At 34.7% G+C, this 22401-nt stretch overlaps 1 protein-coding gene across 1 annotated transcript in view; it reads right to left on the minus strand.

Annotated features, from left to right (window-relative positions):
- Positions 1-1699: 1699 nt before the first annotated feature.
- Positions 1700-22401, minus strand: part of LOC136343337 (uncharacterized) — a 47343-nt gene continuing 26641 nt past the window's right edge. Inside the window, exon 4 of the mRNA XM_066290015.1 lies at positions 1700-1801. Within this exon, the coding sequence (XP_066146112.1) occupies positions 1798-1801 (4 nt within the window). The 3' untranslated portion in view covers positions 1700-1797. The remainder of the gene's footprint in view (positions 1802-22401) is intronic.

Raw genomic sequence — 22401 nt, forward strand, 5'->3', positions numbered from 1 at the left:
AAGTTTGTAGTAGTAAGTAATAGGCAAAATTACCATCTAAAGATGGTATGCAGGAAACGGTAATTTGGCATTTTATAATTTTCACTATCCTAAAAAAGACAAAACTAATTCGTCGTAGAGCAAAAGTATCATTAATAGATGTGAAATTTGTACATAGAAGCCAAAGAAAATCATGTAGAAAAGGAATAATTTCATGCAGAAAGACATTATTATCATTGAGAGGAAAAAAATTCCACATAAAGAAGAAAACATTGCCATATAAAAGGAAAAGATATAAATCCCAAAAACTCTCTATTAAAAATTTTTACAATAATCAATGACAATAATACTGCATCGCACCACGCAACACACAGCGAACGCAGCAAATGGTGCTCTGAAAAGCAAAATTCGCAGCGCCCTTGTAATTTATAACTTTTATTGGAAAAGATTTCAAGAGTTCATTGTAAGGAATGAACCCAAAATAAACTAGTTCCGACATAAAATAAATGAGCTTTCGCTCGGTTGTCTAAACCAACCAGTTGAACGAGTGGTTCAATTTAATGGTTTTAACAATATCGGTCCTGGGAGCTTAATTAAAGACAAAACTAAAACTGGGAAAGCAGACTAGACCGGGAGATTATTGGCTGGGACCAATTTCAGAGTGGGTATGCCGCATTGATTCCTGCGTAATTGGCAATCCTAAAACTTTAAATTCAAACAGACATTTTAGCCACGGTTCGGCATCTAAACACATGGAATCATAATTACATCTGCCGTCTGTGTGTCCATGAGCTAACTTGAAATATGGATATCCGAATTTCAATTCTAAAGCTAATAATCTTTTTCCAGAAGCGAGTAATTGTAAGAATTAATATTTGTTCCCAAAAAATGAGATCCGAGAGGAACGAACTACTTCCTCCTCATGTGAAGGGTTCGATATTAATAATGTAAAATTACTTTCGACTTTTAGTAAAAATTTTCCCACTACAATGATGATATTCGGCATTAAAAATAAATTTAATTTATTAAGCTGAGGGAGTGCAATATATAAACTCTCTAATAGATTAATTTATCAGTACTGAGCAGATGAAGGGCGGGAATTTTCAAATAATTTTCAGTAAAATTATTACTGTTACATAACATACAATGCTTGTATTTCAACAGATTTCAAATAAATTTATTAGATACAGCAGAGCTGCCTGATTACATGCCATTATTTTATACTGCGAACAGTGATGCGGAAAATATGCAAATTATTATTATTGCATTCATTATTTTCGAAACACAACTAATAATGTTCCAGTAAAAATGCCTTTATCGGGATAATAAATACTTAATCCAATTTTAATTTCGACTTCATGTATTCTATGTATAAGAAGTAGATCGATGTTTATTAGGCCTGAACTTAATTTAACAGTTTTGGAAAACGTTGTGGTAACGCTTGAGTTGGCATCCGCCCTCACACGAATCTCGGATAAACCTGAGATCCCAAAAATTGCAATGGGATTTGGATTTCTGTGATATGAATTGTAAATTTAGCTATAATCCTCCAGAAGCTTTGGGGAAAATCGGGGTATTTTGGGTTAATCGGCATCAATCGAACGACTACCAACTTTATACAAAGGAATAAGTAATTAGTGCTTAACCTTTTATAGCATGACTTACCTTAATTTAATCTATCCTTAGTTAATCAAAAGGTAATAATCGTAAACCTTAATTTGCTTTGAAGCTGAAAGCTTGAACTAACTCGAATATAAATAAACGTTTCATTTAGAGCTTACCTATGATGGTATATGTAGTTGTCTAATACCCGAACGCTTACCTGAAACAAAAAAATTGTTTTAAATAACGTTGAATAGCTCTGATTATAATATACGACTGAAAAAGATGAAAATGCACGATTATCTTGGGAAATATGGAAACTATCAAACTGAATTAAATTTGGCACCTAAGCACTAAATCAGAACTTTGAATTCGACTATGATATTGGCGTTGTAGCTTATTATCTCATCTCAGAAATATCCGAAACGAATTGTTAGTTCAGGTTAATCTATTGGGTTGGCAATTAAATTCGTTCGGTTTTTTAGTTTGGAATAAAACACATTTTTTGTATATACAAAACAAATTTTAATCAATTATATATTGACCATCTTTATTGATAACCTCTTGCCATCTCTCTACCAACTTCATTATGCCACCTTCATAGAATGACTGTGGCTTATCGGCAAAAAAACGATCAAGGTGGTTTTTAACTCCATCTTCATCTTTGGAGGTTTTTCCTTTCATTGAATTCTGCAGCGACCGAAATAAATGAAAATCGGAAGGGGCAAGGTCCGGTGAATAAGGAGGATGAGCCAAAACGTCTCAGCCAAACTCGAGTAATTTGTTTTGCGTTGTCAAAGATGTGTGAGGCCTAGCGTTGTCATGATGGAAGACAACACCCTTGCGATTTGCCAATTCTGGTCGCTTTGTGCGAATAGCTTCTTTCAATTTCGTTAATTGGGAACAGTATAGTGTTGAATCTATTGTTTTTCCAGATGGTAGTAACTCGTAATAAATAATGCCCTTAAAGTTCCACCATACGGAGAGCATTACTTTCTTCTGTGACGAAAATGGACGTTACTTCTTTCCATGTTTACCGCTACACGATATGTACGATACTTATGATAGCCAAACCAAAGTCCGTAGAAAATATAAGAGAAAAATGATCTTGCATGTGTTTATTTGACTTGCTTGATAGCATTCAGAAAAAAAAAGCAAATCAGCATGAAACTTATACGGAAAGAAAACAGAACGAATTTAATTGCCAACCCAATAGATTCTGAAATACAACTGAACACTCTGCAGACGATAATTGATAACAAAATTTGAAAGAGGTGCAAAGTGGTATGATTTAAAACGTAAAATAGCTATATATGTTTGGTGAAAAAGAAATATATCAAAAATTTCCCGAAATCGATTCTATAATATAGAAAAGGACCCCAAAGGATGGAATGGATTAGCTCACCCTTTCTCCCTTCGAACATATCAAAGGGGATTAGGTTTGGGGCTTGAGGTAGCCGTTCGAAAAGATCCTTATGTTCCAATCCTCTGGTTGAGACAGTATTCATGTAACCATTATCTAATTGAACCTACATAATGAAATGGTGTACCATCTTGCTGAAAGTACAGCAAATTTTCTTCTATAGATAAATTTACTGCTAAGTCAGCCTGGTTTTCTAATTCGTGACCTCTTAAAGGCTTGAGATATGTATATATGTATATATCAAAGCATATCAGTACATATCTCGCCAAGCAAATTTCCTTAAATAAGTAATCGGAGAATTTCCTAAAATATCAGTTAAATATTAATTTTCAGGGGGTATTCCATATGCCCCCTCTAAATACGTGTGGATTTTCATTATTCCAATAACAGCAATTTTGTTTATTAGCACGTCCATAACCCTTATAACTTTAGCAATTATTTGTAACAAATTGAAGTTCTACAATAATTATGTGCGCTATACTTCTAAAATATTTAATTACGAGTGATCGACAAGAAATTCATGAATATTTTGTCTTTTTATTAGAATAAAACTTGTGAAATTTCAATATTCTCCGTATTGATTCACGGGATAACCTTGTTGTTGTGAGCTTTCAATAAGTGGATAAAATCATGTTTATCGCAAACTGATCAAAAAAGCTAAACTTTTTCCTCGTCGATAATTATTATCGATTGAAGTCTTGTTCTATTAGCGACAGTACCAGTTTCTTGAAATTTAACTACCACTTGGTGCGTGTACATATGGCTCACATTTTTCGCGATCTGATCTTTAATGGGTGGATGATCCTGATGGCAGAGAATGGTTTGAGGACAACAAGACATCTTGGTATCCTAGTGAAATATCCAGCTTTCATGCATTTCAGAATATAATACTTGAAATAACCAATCCTGTTGCCCAATGAGATCAAGAAAGCGTATATTCGGAGAGATGGGGCCTAAGACCAACAAAGTAAGCTACGGTAATATGCTTTCGAAATATTTTTTGAATAGAGCGGAAATCGAAACTGTATGATTCCAAAAACCTCTTTACCTTCCGGTCTTGCACCCTTTCATTCTCGCCTGTCGGACAATTCTCCCCATATCGATCACCCCCCGCACGCCTGTTGCTTCCACACAGATGCCACCGCGTCTCGATCCGAGGGGGCGCTGTTGCCGTCTCGTCTCCTTGACCTTCCGCAGTCCCTTCAACCCCTCCCGATGAGTCCATCACCCCCACGTGTTGAATAAATTAATTTTCATTACATGGCCGACCTGAACCTTATGTTCCGGCCGATAATGTAGGCAACGTTTCATCTACGTTGTTTGTTTATCTCCGGTTAACGTTAGTTTAAGGTGTTGTATAACCTTGGGGTGACGGGGATTTAACCTCGGGAAACTGATATGTGTTGTCAACGATTAGAGGAGGTTATTTATTTTCATGGAGAGTTTGCTGTCAGCCTCACAAAGGCGCACTTACAAGTAAATTGATGTGTTGAAATAGCTGTGTTATGAATGTGTTAGACAAATACATGAGCGGAGCTCAAGATAGTTCATAATGCAAAACCGAGGAAAAATGTATTTGTATCTAACGTAAAATACTCCCAATGAGCTGGTAAAATTGTACTACCCTGTAATGATCAAATGTCACGGGATGCGCTCTATTAACATGAGACCCAACTATGAACGTATATGCTAATAGAAATAAACAGGAATCTAAGTTGCTATCGAAAGTAATATAAAACGGGTCTTTATACGATCAATATTCTGAGCTTCACAACATTCCGCCAGATGTTAGCAACATACAAATCAATACCTCGTGTCATGACTCTCCCGGGATATCTATAACGAAATACTGGATAATGGATAAAGGGAAAAGTTTCTCAATTAGTGACATAGATGGCAAAATGTTATGCGTTTAACTGAAACTAAAAAATATGATTTTTGAAATGTGACCTCTTAGAATTCTTACAGAGTAACCTGTGTGATATAAAGCGTGTATTTAAAATGGTGTCAAACATCTTCTGGATGTTGTCGGGAATCCTTTTATTCACCACACAAAAATAATTTAAAAAATTTATTCAGGTTAATAGAATAAAATATTTCATGACTGAGCAAGGTCCTATATTACCCCTAAATCATCAAATAGTATTGCAAGATCCGTTTGTCAGATCGCTGCAATATTTTGTAAATATTAATTAATAAATACAATTGTTGCCGTCTGACCAAATCGAGATGCAAATAGGAGGATGTACATTGTAAAGTAGCTATAATTTAGGCTATGTTAGGGGAATAAAGAGTGAGGTGCCCTGATGATACGCCCATGTGTATGGTCACTGAGTTCATGTGGTTCGCAGCATTACTGGAATTTTCCCAGTAATTATCCTTGGTTGAGAGCCGCATGAAGTAAAAGAAAGTCGAACCTCTCTTTGTTAGAACCAGGAAAGAGGGTCGAAGGACACTCGACAACGGTTCTGACAAAGGATGGTTTATGGTGTTCAGATGTGGCTTGCCACTTGGCGGAACGGGAATAGGTCTCTAGTTAGGGTACGCCGCTGGTTTATTGCCCCAGAAAGTAGCATTTAAGGTATTGGAGAAACTGGGAGGTTCTCTTTTTTCTCGAGGTGACGAGGCTGCGAGGTGTCGGAAGTGTCGTGAAGGAACGCAAGTATCCTCTTAGTTAAGTTAGTAAGTAAGCCCCTAATTGTAACAACTCAGAAATAAAACCCTAGACAAGTTAAGAAAGAAAGAAAAAGCCTACAGTATGTTAACAGGATAATATTGCAAAAATAACGTTTTTATAAGTTATATTTTAACATAAAAACAGCAATTTTTTGTTGTATTTTTATTTCAATATTTTTAAGATTTAAATTTACTTATTTTTGTAGAGCCTCACAGAAGCATTCCCAACAGCATATCGAAGAGCTTAGCTGGAATTTTAACTACACTCTATATGTACAGGGTGTTAGGGAAATAACTTTCGTAAATTTAAACAATGCTTAATAACATCATTTTGAACAAAAAAGTTCCTTACAACAGGAGTCGAAAACCTAGTTACAAAAAAAAAAAAATTGGAAACCGAAAAGCTATGACAAGCTTAAAATTTTAATGAAATCATGAAAAACGTACTTGACAGATGTTGATTGTTTGACGTATAACAAGAAAAGTTCAAACTGTTTAGCAATAACATTGCTAAAAGCAATTTAAAACTTAATTAATAACTAATAATTCAACTTAAGCGGTAAAAGTAAACTTCAGCGACAACGCTTTATGAACCCGTTAAAGGGTCGCCCATGTCAACTTTCCGGGTGAAGCGATAAAGCACTGGATGCGCTGTAAATAGGTAGGCCTGATTACCGCTCAATATCTGAGTTACGTAGTCATCTGTATTTTATCCCATGTTATCAGACATATTATCCTGTGGACAAGTGTAGCTATTAAGGCCCAGCGAGGAGGGACAAGATAAAACCACCCTTATTTTTCACATTTGTCATAAACTGTATGTCGTTCTATACTTTTAATATTTTACTGTGATATCGTTCTTCATTCGAATGCTCCCTCTGTTATTACACGTGACACTTCGCCTGCAAAGTTAATTTGTTAGAAAATGTGCCTCTTCAATTGCGTGCCATAATGTGGTATTTACATGATGGAGCTCCTGCACACACATAAGCCGTCTAGTTGTCGAGTTTTTAAATCATAATTCTAAATACCGATGAATAAGAATGGAAGGAATGGTGCCAATTATTGGCTTGCCAGATCTCCAGACCTTAAAGCTTTGGATTTTTCTTTTCGGGTTTCATAAAAATTTTGGTCTGCGCTTCTGAAATAAGGGATGAAAATCAGTTACGACAGCGTATTTTTGCTGCCGCCGATCATATTAGGAATATGCCAGGAATTTTTCATCTACAGGAAAAATGGTTAACACACTGTCGTGCATACATGCACTTAAATTATGGACATATCGAATATTTAATGTAATAACAACTAACAATTTTGTGTTTTTGATTGTGATGTGAGTGGTGTAAAACGTGTAACGTAACATGTTATGTTAATTAGAGCTGGCAACGATAATTTAAAGGTAAGTGGCTATTCAAAACAATAAAATACGAAACACATAATGTTTTAATTTTAACTGGAAAAGCTATCAGATCCAAAAAACCCCTGTCAAAACGGCATACCTAGCTTATGCGGCTACATTGCGAGGTATCGAAATGAAATAAGCACGACGTGACGTTGCCAATTCTCAAAGATGTTTTTTTTTATTTTCCGGGGAAATTATTATATTTATGACTCCTTTTGTACGAAACTTTTTTGTGCGAAATGATGTTCTTAATCATTGGTTAAATTTACAAAAGTTATTTACGTAACACCCTGTATATCACTCTTCTTACCTCAATAATCAGCATTTTAGTGCAAACTGCAATATTCATCCCTGACAGCTTACTTGGAAAACTTTCACTTGGAAAAAAACAATTATGAGATTCCCAACAAAATAAAAAAAATATATTGTTACTAAGAATGCAAACCCCTTACCGCTTACATGACTTATAGCTGAGCACAGGGGCCCTTTCATAAGTTTAGGAATTGAAAAACGATGTCGTTTTGAATTTACAGGGTGTTCCTAAAGATGAACTACATGGATACGTTGGAAGCGACAACAAACAGTGTGTTCCAAAAGTACGGAGACATCGAATTACCTCAGACGAAAAAATGTTTTGAATCAAACGACTACAAAATTCGGCAACGTGTCGAAAATACATTGAAAACCGAGGTGAATATTTTACTTTTACAATACGAGAATTGCCAGAAAGGGGATATCGGGTAACTCTGAGACATGTTTCTACTTATTGGCTTCATCAGGCATGAGTGCGTATAACACATCCTGTGGATGCCTGAAGGTATACGTACATGCGGGTGTAACCTAGAAGGGATCGAAGGAGAAAAGGGAAATAAAAAGCACGCATTAGCTCAAAATTTTATGGAAACCCAAAATTTTCCCTATTCTTGGGCTTGGGAGATTTTATCTAGCTCTATAATTTCCTGAGATAATTTGTCGTTTATACAGGGTTATTCACGCTATACGGCTCGGAATATTGTGGCCAAAATACGAGGTTTTCTAAAAATTTTTCTTTTGGGTTATATGGGGATCTATTATGGCTACTTTTTAAAATTATTTTCATATTATACAGGGTGTCCCAAAAGTGCTAAAAGTATCAAAGTTGTGTTTTTTTAAATGGAACCCCTTGTATATTGTTGCATTTTTGGATTCTCCGATCAAAATAAATGTATGTTTTAATAAGGTTTACAATACCTAGCACTTACGGTTTTTGAAATAATTTAAATTTTGTAAAAATTTGGCCTAATTTTCATGTTTTAACCACTTAAGCAGTATTTAAGTTATGTAAGCGTAATTTACAGTGTAGTGTAATAATGGATCATACTTTATATCCCAATCATGAAAAACTTGCCAGCTTATACAGGGTGTGCAAAAATTAAAACTATTCAAATGAGGACTTTAAGTGGCTATAACTGGATTAATTTAAATGCAATGCCATATTTTTTAACTTACCAGGATATGTAGTTTTTAAATACCCATCGAATGGTACTAGGATGTTCATAGCTAAGTCTTCGCGTTTTTGCAGAATGCACTAAATAATGGCTCCTTGCGCCATTTGGCGTCTTTTAGTTCAATGTTCTAAATCACATATCAAGTATAACATAAAACGGAAACAAAATATTTATTACAGATGTTCGAAATGTCGACCGTCCATTTCCAAACACTTACAAATTCTTTTTTCAAAACCACCGCTAATTCTGGACAACATTTGCGGAGTAACAGTTTCAAACGCGTCTCTTATACGTGTTTTCATATCCTGTGGAGTTGTTGGAGGCGTATTGTAGACAATTCCTTTTATGTATTAATCGGTAAAAACTAAAATGATCTTGACATTAGAGAGGATTTTTAGAGTAATAGAGAGTTTATGGGATTCGGGGTAGCTTAAATACCCAATCAGGGGATCGGTACCCATTAACAGGGTCAATCCACAGTTGGTAACTTTTTAAATCCTTAAACCGTATCTTGAGACAAAGGCAAAAATTGAGAATTTGCGGGGAATTGCAGCTGTAAAGATTTTGACCAAATATGGATGAATTTAGACCTTTGTCTTGATAAGGATAAAAGAGTGAAAGTTCCTTTATGCAGGGCAACCCTTACAGGAAGAAAATGGGTTCCCAACATATGGTCATCACGGACATGATCGGACGGATTGCATAGGCATAGGCGTAGCCTGAGGGTACATTACACACTCTAGAAAAAAAGTACCTTTGCAGACTAAACTAAAAAATAAACTAAATTAACTATCTGATATTTTGAAATATCATAGGCAACTAGATACATTGGAACTTTGAACTAAAAGACGCCAAATGGCGCAAGGAGCCATTATTTAGTGCATTCTGCAAAAACGCGAAGACTTAGCTATGAACATCCTAGTACCATTCGATGGGTATTTAAAAACTACATATCCTGGTAAGTTAAAAAATATGGCATTGCATTTAAATTAATCCAGTTATAGCCACTTAAAGTCCTCATTTGAATAGTTTTAATTTTTGCACACCCTGTATAAGCTGGCAAGTTTTTCATGATTGGGATATAAAGTATGATCCATTATTACACTACACTGTAAATTACGCTTACATAACTTAAATACTGCTTAAGTGGTTAAAACATGAAAATTAGGCCAAATTTTTACAAAATTTAAATTATTTCAAAAACCGTAAGTGCTAGGTATTGTAAACCTTATTAAAACATACATTTATTTTGATCGGAGAATCCAAAAATGCAACAATATACAAGGGGTTCCATTTAAAAAAACACAACTTTGATACTTTTAGCACTTTTGGGACACCCTGTATAATATGAAAATAATTTTAAAAAGTAGCCATAATAGATCCCCATATAACCCAAAAGAAAAATTTTTAGAAAACCTCGTATTTTGGCCACAATATTCCGAGCCGTATAGCGTGAATAACCCTGTATAGTTTTTGGACACCCGGTATATCAACTTTATAAATGGAAAAATATTTGAATATTACAGAATCTAGGGTACCTTTATAATTTGCATTAAAATTGATCAATCAATTCACAGTAATATTGGACGTCTTTGACGTCGCAGCAATATTGATCAGTATCTGGTAATTAAAATGTGACTCGATATGAAGCAATTAATTGCCTTAATAAATTGTGGTATAATGATGGGAATTGCTGATAATAACGGACGATCATTTAAAAACTTCGCAGTAGACGGTAAACCGTAAACGTACAGCGTTGATTGAGTTATTTGCTATTTATTTATATATGTCACAAATTAAAGTAATACCATAAGAATTTAGACAAATAATGTAACTACCTCATTGCTTGAAAATAAAAACGTGAGAAATAACTATTCAATGCACTAAAATAAATGAATGGATACTTGAGTAAGCAGAATATTCAATTTAAAGAAGCTGAAATAAATCACCATATTTTACCTAAAATCGTTTGTGATTAGGCATAATTTATTGCTAAAAAATTAAAACGAACAGTAATGGGTTTAAGTTTCCATTCCTGTCGTTCGCGTGTATGGCGTATTAACGACGACTATTTTGCAGGGCCGTAATTGCCACATTTTCTGACCGATGCGAATGAAATTTACACTGAAAATCTAGAATAGATCCAGCTGTAATTTTGGACAACGGTCGGTGAAAATTTCACCAAAAAATAAATATGTACTCGTTTCAGCCATCAACCTACACATCGGACAACAGAAATTTCAAAAAAATCAGACAAATTCTATGTGAAATATGTATTTTATGGGTCACCGAATTATGAGCTTCACGTAAAAAATTCTCTCCATATTCTACTACTCGATTAAAGCTCTGGAAATGTCAACGACTAATCAAATTGCAGAAAAACTCGATTGATTCCTTTTGATTAAACTATCAATGAAATGATATTGTCCACTTTGATTAATAAAAAAATAATCGATATATTGATACCTTGCGTACTGATTATTTTATATTTATTGCAGTAAACGTTTCGTGCACTATCACCTTAGCTTAGCTTATAATTAATGTTACAAATGGTTCTGTAGGTGTAATGTAATTCCTCCAAACGATAATGAAAGATGCAAAATTCACGCGATGAAACAGTCATATACTTTTATGATATTAAATCGATTGATTCATGGATCGCACCTCTTTGCGTATTGAGGAACAAAATTCTTAAAAACTTTTGAAATATATTTACATACGTTTCGACCCTGATTGGCCTCTTCATCAGTATACATAAAAAAGTCTCATGTAGATCGTGTAGACAGAGCGAGAAAGTTTTGTTTGATATATGCAAGGTATTTCAAATTCAGCCTTCACCATTAGGATCTCGGAAACTAGAGGCAGATATGAAGATGTTCAAATGGGGGCAAAATTACGTAATTTACCGCTTAATCACGTGCCGTTACCCAGTATTTTCGAAGATATCCGAAAAAAACTAAAAATTGAAGATTTCGTTTTTATTTATTTTTAGCGTTACTTGACAAGAAAGTTCAAAGCAACGATTTCACTACCACTTTTTCTCAGCTATACGATGATGTTTTCATATTTGCTGGCCGACATTTCATCTTTCGGCTACAATCATTAACTTTATTTTTTGTTACGGACACGATATCAGATTTGTTGACACAATAAAAATAATCCGTTTTATTCTGATTTCATTCATATACAACTCTATAATTTGCTATTTTAAATGCCCAAATATTTATGAAATAAAAATAATATTAGCTTAACCTTGAATTCAATCGAAGGATTTTCTTTTTCAAAATGAGTTTCACAAATGAAGAAAAACGAGATATGTCAAGACTTTATTACAAATTTGCACAAAAATACCTCAAACCTATTTTGAGTTATATCCGCAAAGGCAACAGGCACAGAGAACATTATTTAAAATTTTGGATGAACATTTACTATTATATTTGTTATTATTAAACACTAGGACAAGTACTCAAATGGGCAACCTTCCTGTTGGACGCATAAATCAGTACGTGGAATTGTGTTAGCGACAACCCCAATAATATCTCTTCTTTTAATTAATGATCCTAATAATGAAAGCCGAATTGGAAATACCCTGTATGCTAAAAATTTAGTAAAAAAGTTATGATGTTTTAAGTCGTTACGTTGATCCTGGTATCTATGTTAAGGAAGATCTGTATTTTTATCATATTTTTCTCTTTAATCAAAAAATTAGAATTTGTACAATTTTGCATTAACGTACTGCACGATATTCATTAAAAATGATTAAACTATATGAAATTCGATTAACAAAAACTGATAAAAAATTTATTAAAAAATTCAAAGAAAGGCTATGTATAAACCTTTGTACATCTTAAACAATATATTTTTGAACAAGAGGAAAAATACTGTTCGTAGGATTAAGAGTGAAAATATATACACTTTGATCTAGGCCACCCTATATAAGAGAACTTCTTGAGGAAGGGCCACACTGTTAATATCCCGTTAAACTTAACTATGAGCTATTTTCCATAGATATGTTGAACATGAGGCTGGATATGGGCCAGCGTCATGGTTTATCTGGAAACTAGCTTGACGCTGAATAATACAACAGCACATTATTAATTTGACCCTTAGGGACGTAGCCACTCACTCTCAAATCCACGCTACATTGCATATGTTGTTCCTTAACAAAAACTCAAACATTTGCATTGTTTGTTTGGTCTGTGAATTAACCCAAAATTTTGCATTTCTCCCTAACTTATTACACCTTTCACAATGGTCATTAATTTTGCCTGTTGTTTTAAGGATGTACTATAGAGGTTTACTTGGCGCAAACCCATTAACACAATTAACATACAACGTGATCTGAATTCATGATCAATTTGAGTAACACTTCCTGAAATTACGCCCGATTTCAAATCCTGCTTATATGTTCTGAAAACAAATTATCAGGAGTTGCTTATAGATATCTAAATTTCGCCTGATTAGAATGATAGAATCCATCATAATGAAAATGTCGCGGATGTAGGAATGAAAATAGAACTTGTGCATGTAGGGTAAGTAATAAATGCATGCTCGAAAAGACTTCTGGGAACTAGTCGACAAAATTTAGCTAGCAAGATGTTCATTCTGCAGGAGATCTTTCCAATTATGCCACAGTCAAAGGCTCTTCTCGTCGAAATGTTTTTTCGTTTTTATTGACATAAGGCCACGAGGATAGTTTCAAAGTATCCAAACTAATACTTAAAGAAAACAAAATTTTGGAAAATATTAGATTATTTCTCAACATAGTCTACTTTGAAATTAATTCACTTTTCCAAGCGATGTTCTACGGCTTATACGGGTTGGCCTGTTTAAAAGAGTCCACCTGAAATATCTTGAATGGAATTTTTCCTTCGCAAAACCCCGAGACACGTCAATTTCACTTTTAAGGGGGACATTTTTTGATAAAAAATTCGTAGGTGTAGTTATCCACCTAAATGGGGTGGCCACCCCTTCGAGATTCTTAAATGGCACAGGGGGTCAAGTGGCACATCAAGTCAAAAGTATTTCAATTCTCTTTACAAGTATGCTGAAATTTTTTTGCACTACCTTTAAATGTTGTAAAACCCGTTTTAAAACAACGGTGAAGTAAATCGAAAAAAATTACCTAAACTAAATAATAATAAACTCAACAATACTACAAAAAATTATGTTTATCATCGAATTCTTAAGATAAAGTGATCGATTTTATTAACATTGAACGGGTAATTTTGATCCGATTTTACACTATTCAGAATTGTACCGCGAAATTTGCCGATTAATTCGACGAATCAAAGAATTATGGTTTACACCACTGCAAGAGGATAGAAATTGTCACCATCGATTTCAAAAATAATGAAATAGCCCGAGAAACTGCAAGAATTATTAATGGAAGGCGTCCCAGTAAGAATCTGAGCTATCCCTACGTGACGAATTTAATATCTAAATTCACGAAATCTGGTTCCGATGTTAACAAAAAGATGAAAGGCGACACACCGTTACCAACAATGCTGCACAGATTGCAATTTTGGGACATACTAAACTGGATCATGTAAATAAAAAAAAAATTATTTAAACCAACCGAGAATTAAAAGAACATTAAGTATTCCACATAGTAGTATTCAGAGGATCCTGAAAAAACATAATTTCAATCCCTATAACATACATCTTATTCATGAGCGCAATGAAGATGATTCAGATCGCCATATGCAATTTTGTGAGATGATGAGTGAAAGTATTTTGATCAATTTCAATGTTTTATATTCTACATGTTTTCACACATTCTTTCTGAATGGTTTCGTCAAAAGCCATAACTGCAGGTATTGGAGTGATGTGAATAGTAGAATTAATTATGAGAGAACAGCATTCACAATATCCAGAAAAATTGAATGTATGGATTGGAATTTTAGAAAATCATATTGTTGGACCTTTTTTTCTACCTGATAACCTGACGGATGAATCTTACCTCAATATGCTTCAAGATGTCATCTACCCTCACTTTGTGAATATCCTTAAAAACAACGATCAGATCCGAGAGAATAATGATTTGTTTCAATAGGATGGCGCTTCGCCACACAATGCAGTTCTTGTACGTAACTTTTTGGATCAACATTTTTCCGAAGACTGGATTGGCAGAGAAGATTTCATTGAATATCCCCCACGAACACCTGATTTAACACCATTGGACTTTTTCTTATGGAATCATTTAAAAACTGTTGTTTATAAAACGAAATCTACTTTTTTAGAAGATTTTCCCCACCGAATAGTGATAACATGTAGTGAAATAACTCCCGAAATGCCATAAAATGTTCGGGAAGAAATGGAACAAAGACTTTATTGTCGTGTGAAAGTAAATAGGTGGCAATTTGAACATTTAATTATATAAAACATTATTTAAAAATTGATTTTTTCCGATTTATTTTACCGATATTCTAACACAGTTTTTTACAATATTTAAACGCGGAGCAAAAATATTCAGCATATTTGTATAGCGAATTAAAATACCTCTGATTTGATGTGCCTCTTGACCCCCCTTTGCTATTTGAGATTCTTGAAGGGCTTGCCACCCCGTTTAAGGGAGTGATTCTACACCTACGAATTTTTGATCCAAAAATGCCTCCCTTTAAAGTGAAATTGACGTGTCTAGGAGTTTTTCGAAAAAAAAAATATCTTCGAGATATTTTAAATGGAACACCCTGCATAACCCGTATGTAGTAAAAAGCCTCGAATGTTTCAAAATATGCATTAGCTTCGGATTCTACTATTGGCAAATCTTTTCCCACCGAGCCATTGCTTCAAGTTTGGAAATAAAAAATCATCTGAGGGGGTTAAATCTGGCGAATAGGGTGAGTGAGGAAAAAGTTCGAAACCGAGTTGATTGATTTTGCCATCGCAATGACAAAAGTATGGACTGGTGCGTTGTACTTGCAAAACAAAAATTTATTTTTCGCCAAATACGGTCATTTTTTCCTACTTTCTCCGTTCAAACAAAGCGATAAATTTATATAATATTCTCCATGTATTGTGTTTCCTCTAGAGAAATAAAAATTAAAAATTACATCATCTGCATCCCAAAACACTAACACCATCAATTTTTTTGCAGATGGAATGGTTTTCGCCCTCTTTGGAGTCGATTCTCCCCTTTGAGTCTATTATTTTGGCTGTTCTTTCTTCTTAGGTGTAAAATTATAGGGCCATATTTTATTCATCGTTATGAATTAACGCAAAAATTCGGTTTGATTCTGCGAAACTTTGTCATACACTACCTTCAAACATCCTCAACCCCCTCGTTCTACCATTTTGTTCAATTGTGAGTAATCGCGGCACCCATCTTAGGCACTGCTTTCTCATATTTAATTTTTCGGTCAAATTACGATGTTCATTACTTGTTAAAATGCCTATCTTCCAATAAAGTTCTGTTTATTTTTACCAAAATACCTGGCCGGCCAAATCTGGAGAGTCATTAGGTCGACCACTGTAGAGTTCGTCTTTGCTGCTGGTAGGACCACGTTCAAACTCTGCCACCAAATATTTTACAGTTGTTAACGATGAACCAGAGTACCTCCAAGTAATATCTAAGTCCGCTTTGATGTTGGATGGACTAAGATGTCTCAAATGAAAATATTGATTCACGTATCGATAAGCAATGTTTTTCGTGTTCACAAATCTCCTAAAAATTCATTAAAAACGGCTCCAAAGCAAAGACAAGTCAACGTAGCACTCCCAGGCTTTAGATATAAACTTTTTAACTTTAGCTTTTTGTAATATAGATAAATTTTTAACAAAAAAATCACCATCTACATATGTCAAGTTAGATACTTCTCGGACTATCTTCCTAAATATACACATTTGCCATTTTTGTACTCTTTTCTGGTTTTTCTGTTCTACCACTCTGCTTCCTTGAAAAAAATCATTTTCGTGAAATTTATCTTGACACATTTATTTAATGAAGACTTTCTATTTACTCTGCATTCGTGTTGCTTATTTTCCCCTATTATCCACTGATCGGGAATTGTAGCCTCCGAAATTTTAACTAGGAAATTCAAATACATGTAGAAGTCATGGTACGTATTCAGCTAGTATTCGCTGAGTACAATATATGATACAATTTCCTTTTATGGACACCGTCAGTGAAATATTTATATCCCGGTTTGTTGTTAGTTTTCCTCTAAAAAATCGTTATGCTTTTCCGCATAATTTCGTATATTTTATATATTATATTGCGAGCGAATGAATTCACGATGAGTCAAATTTTACATTAATCAGCTACATATCCATCGCAGACAGAATAATTCAATGTTGCGTTTTGAGAAATCTGGAACGAAGTTGCTTTAGTGCTAACTTAATGGCCTCGTTTGGAACGTTAAAGACTGTTGAAAACTGACCTGAAATATTGCAATAAAATTTCAAAAACGTACGTTCAGATCACTTCCAAATATGTATTTATGTACATTAACTTCTCCTTTTACCTTTAGGAGAAGGAAATGCAAATATTTTTATAGCTTAATGCGCTTTACGTAATCATTATTTGGCTTATTTGCATTTAATAAATATGGGTAAACTCCATGGCTCATTTAAATCTCCTGGTAAATGAGCTGTGAAAATTTTGCAAGTTCCGTGATCTACTTTATATCCTGTTACATAATGTTTCGTATAACATTTATGTGTAGTTTGGACTTAACAATATTAATACAATGTAACATTAATCTATCACTATTTATCATGCTGCTCAAAATCCCTTTGATAAGCAACCGCTATTAAAGCTAGTCTGGATTCCTCGGAGTAATTTGGCTAATATATACAACATATCTCTGTGGCATTTAATTGCTGATATACCTAGATACACCAATATAAACGATACGCAAAAATCAAAGCTCAATTATTATTCCCAGAGTAACCATGAAATTTTTTATCGTCCCCTTCCAATTGAGACGAACCATCATTTTTGCTTCTAGTGGCAACATATGTTGCAAACTCCCTTTTTGCATATTTCATGAAATTTCTATTCCCTTTTACCATGAGACTGGATTCCTTATGTGTGTTTGCTGACTTTATCACTTTCTTGGATACACTTACCAACAGTGTACCGGCGCTCTGCAACCTATAGAGAAAATTATGTTTTCCCTTTTATCACCCTTTCAAACCTTATGAACCAATTGAAAGATAATGGCCAATAGTATAATCTGATATTTACTAACTATTTTAAATATCAAGGTACGTAAAATGCTGGATTAGTTTGCAATACAGATAAAGATGGGTTCTTTTCTGGCCTTCCGTGGCGTTTCGGGTCTTCCATCTACTCGAGTGATCGGGAATAAAAGTGTTCCCCAGTGAAAGAAAGCTATCAAAACTGCAGTTTCACAGTGGAGCTAAGTGATAGATTCTTTTGGACGAATCCCCCTCTTCTTTGTACTAGCGGCTTATCAAGAATCATTTGCGCTTAATCAATTATTTGCTAAGATTGTCCGTAGTTGGAAACTGATAAAAGAGCTATGAAAATCGCTCTCACGTCACTTATTCCATTCCATCATAGAATCTGTATCAAGAAGGAGGGAGAACGAAATGAAAAAGGTTCTCTGAGTTTTCCTGTGAAAAGAAGTTTCTTTCTTCCTCAATTATTTCTATTATACGGTTGCAAGCATATTATAAAATAACTTGCGGCAGTTTTCAAAAAGCTGAAACTTGCCGTACTAGGTAATTTATATCTTTCAAAGGATTTCATAGATTATGAGAATGCTTCTCTCTGGAGAAGTGATCTATCCATTTCAGCCAGATATTCCTGAAGCTGAGACTCCTTGCAAATATGGAAAATTCAGTTGCTGATTCACAAACCAGTAATAAAGAGGAAACAATTTGCAATTTCTTTTCAATGCTGATTTCTTCGGTCTGAAACATTTCAATCCTTAAGCTTCAATGTGCGGCCTGGCAGCCGAAACTAACACCTTCTGCTCCTCCATCTTTGAATTGAAATCAAAATTTACTCCGTCACTAATAAGGCCATCTTCATCCATGGTAAAATTGAAAGCGGTTAGGGTTCCATCCTCTTTGGAATGATCTTCAGATGTACGTATAACCATCAACGTCCTATCCCCTTCTTTCTTTTATCGATCTACATCCCCCAAATAACTCGAACACGGCTTTAAGCTTCTCCATAAACCTCTCCGATTTATCCAATCTGCTGTCCTTCGTTATCCTATAAAAGACCGAAGCACTTAGACTAAAACTTAAATTTTCATTTCGGAGATTTTCATATCAGACAAACTCTCCGAATCCTGATGCGAAGTTTTACAACGGGAAATCAAGAAATGTTTTAAGTCAAATAATGTGCTAACCATTAATTCGTTTGTATTCTCTTATTTTTGCTGCTGCGTTAGTAGGAGGAATTATTGTTATTAAGCCAAGGGAGGAACATCACGAGGTTAGTTCAAGTTAGTTAAGCTTCGAACTTAAGCAGTGCAAGCTCGAAATCTTCAAGTTCATGTCTCAACATGCTTTTTCGGTAAGACATGTAGCTTCTAAATCACATGCCAGTGCTTAAATGAAAACTTTCCAGTGATTCCATCCATCGAGCAAAAACTAAAAGCAAGTTTGTATACAGGGTGTCCCATTTAAAGCTGCGATTGAAGATTACTCAAAAACAGTACGTTGTGCGAAAAAAAGTTTAAAATAAAAGTAGTCCGGTAAAGACAGAGACATGTTATGAAAACAGCGACCTTTAACTAAAACGTAATTTTAAGGCTATTTTAAGGACAACTTTTTTTGTCATATGTGAATCCCGTATTTTTTATAGATCCTTGTAGACCTTCAAAAAATGAATATGTTTTATTTAAACAATTTTTTAGTAGACGTTTTACTGCAGAAATATCCTTGAATTTTGACTAATTTTTGAGTTAGTCGAAATTATTGCATTTTTTTCTAAAAAAGTTTTGCAATGCATATTCTATTTATAATTCATAACAATATTTCTATCTAATCAAAAAAAAATTATTTCAATGAAAAAAAATATTTTCTTAAATTTCTTTTTCTAAGAGTCCACCTTGTAACAAGATCTCCAAGAAATCGATATTCTTTTTTCAATAATCAATATAATTGTTCTGTTTGAAATTATTCAAAAATGATTCTTTCCATTTCAAAATTTAATAATTCAAATGAATCACCACACTTTAGATGAAAAATGACATATGCTATATCAAATGGGCAAAGATTTCAACTAGGAACTGAAATATGCAAAAATATATGTAGGGTTATGTAACTAACCCTGCGCTTTAGTTTCGTGTCTAGTCATTTTGTAAATATGCGTTAAGTGTAAATTCGATAAGGGTTAGGCAGTAGGAATTACTTTTAAGTTAGAAATACCCCTTGAGGCACGGCACTGGTAGGCATTGGCTAGAGCATGAGAATTTCCCATGCCATGCCTTGTCGATGTTGGAAATCCCCGCAATAAACCTGGTCGGCATGGGAGTTGCATATAGTGAGCTTTGTCGGTGCTGGAATTGCCCGCAATAGACCTTGCAGGTCTCACAGCTGCAGTTCCAATTCTCGGTTAAGACGCCACGGTTTGATGCGGCAAATGGTGCAGATGGCACCCTGGTCAAGGTACGCCCATGGTTTATCACCATGGGTGTTGGTACTTAAGGATGGACAAGACATGGAGGGCTCTCTTTCATTCATGATTACAGAGCAAAGAGCGGTGATACCGTTTGACTCTGATAATTAACAACCCAACACAAAAGCGACCCAAAAAGCGCGATTAAGAATAAATTGAATTTACTCAATTTTTCTTTCAATTTACGGGGTTTTTTAGTGGGTGAAACCCCACACAGGCTGGATGCACGGGCACCAGTATCGTCTTCCGGCAAGATTTTTTATCCCCGGGGTCGCGTCCCCAAAAAAAAAAAAAAAAAGAGGGCTCTCTTTTTTTTGTCCTTGTTTTTGGGATACGGTCGGTCATTGTAACGCAGTCATCGTGTCCGCGCTCATTACATTCATTAGTCTGTATATTCCGTATTAATAAACGTAAACTTGTATACCTTCTCTCTGACCTGTGATTTCATTATAAAGATATAACCAACATCATATATCTTAAGTAGTATCGAAAACGCCCGATGCTACATATACAGGGTGTCCCGAAATTAAAGCACCATATTTAAACAACGTAAATTAGGTCAAAAAATAACACCAAAACTTTAAATAAAACAATGTCGGAAAATGCTTCCTTAATGAGGTATGCCTCTTTAAAGACGTAACTCTGATGATGGTAATTTTGAAATATTTCCAAAACGGTGCAAGATAACTTTATGAAATTTGGTACGATTTTATACCTTATAAGCCTCAATTGACTGATGTGGCTGAATGGAAATTATTTCGTCAGAGGCGTGCTGCACGGGTAGTGTCGGGGTTAAAAAATGCTAGATTTTTTTTATGTGCCCCATTTTTTAGTTGCTGATGCAAAATTATGAAACCATATACGCTTCCAGAAAAAAAAGACACTCTTGGTTCACGATGCTAGGACGCTTCGTTTTCGAATAAAATGAATTTAAACATTACAATGCATGACAAATACAAATGATTTACTTTCTGTGAAAACTTAATAGTAGGCTACGAAATATTAAACAATGTTGACTGTCAATTTGATGTTTATATTTATTCTGTTGGGGAGTTTCTTTGTGTCATTATTAAGCTGTTAGTGAAAAATGGAGAAATTTTCAAGTAGGGAGCTTGCCGATATTCATTTTATTTATGGGTTCTGTAATGGTAATTCGCGAGCCGCCGTAGAAGAGTACAGAAGGAGGTACCCGAGAAGAAGAATACCTTTTCGATCTGTTTTTAGTCGAGTACATAGAAATTTAATCGAATGTGGTTCTTTTCAACGTTCTCGAGGCCAAGGAAGACCTACAGTAGATTACGATTTCGAGGATGTGCTTAATCGAATAGAAGAAAATCCTCAAATTTCTCTAAGAACGCTTGAAAACATTACAAACATACCAAAATCGATCGTAAATACAGTCGTTAAAATAACAACAGATAAACAGTTATTTCGAATATTAATTTTTAGATAGGAAGAATGACTCGGATGCAGGGATTGCATCCCTTTCACTATAAAAGGGTTCAAGACTTACGAGAGGAAGATTTTACAGTTAGGATGAATTTTTGCCAGTGGGTTTTGAATCACCAAAATGTTTTACATAATATCTTGTGGTCTGATGAGGCTAGTTTTACGAGAGACAAAGCATTTAACATCCATAACACACATTATTGGGAGTATGAAAATCCAAAAGTCGTAAGGAGAACACATTTTCAGCATAGGTTTTCTGTCAACATTTGGGCAGGTATCATAGGAAATAGATTAATAGGACCAGTTGTATTTCCAAACCGGTTAACAGCACAACACTATTTACATTTTCTTCAAAATGAGCTGGCAGGCCTATTAGAAGATATACCATTGCATACCCGATTGCAAATGTATTATCAACAAGATGGGGCACCAGCTCACTTTGGAAATAACGTGAAAAATTGGCTTGATGAAAAGTTTCCAGGCAGGTGGATAGGAAGAGGTAGTCCAATAACCTGGCCCCCTCGATCACCTGACCTTAATCCCCTGGATTATTTTTTTTGGGGCTTTATGTGTAGCATAATCTATGCCACAGAAATAAACACGAGGGAAGAACTGTTGGATAGAATCAACTTAGCTGCTAATCAAATAAAAGAAAATACGTTTCAAATTTCCCGTGCCTCCCAGAGCATAAAAAAACGATCTAGACTGTGTATCCAACAAAACGGAAACTTATTTGAAAACTTACTTTGAAAGTGCGTCATTTAAATTTCTTGTTCGTTTT

Source organism: Euwallacea fornicatus, chromosome 14, assembly GCF_040115645.1.
Source record: "Euwallacea fornicatus isolate EFF26 chromosome 14, ASM4011564v1, whole genome shotgun sequence".
Taxonomy (NCBI): domain Eukaryota; kingdom Metazoa; phylum Arthropoda; class Insecta; order Coleoptera; family Curculionidae; genus Euwallacea; species Euwallacea fornicatus.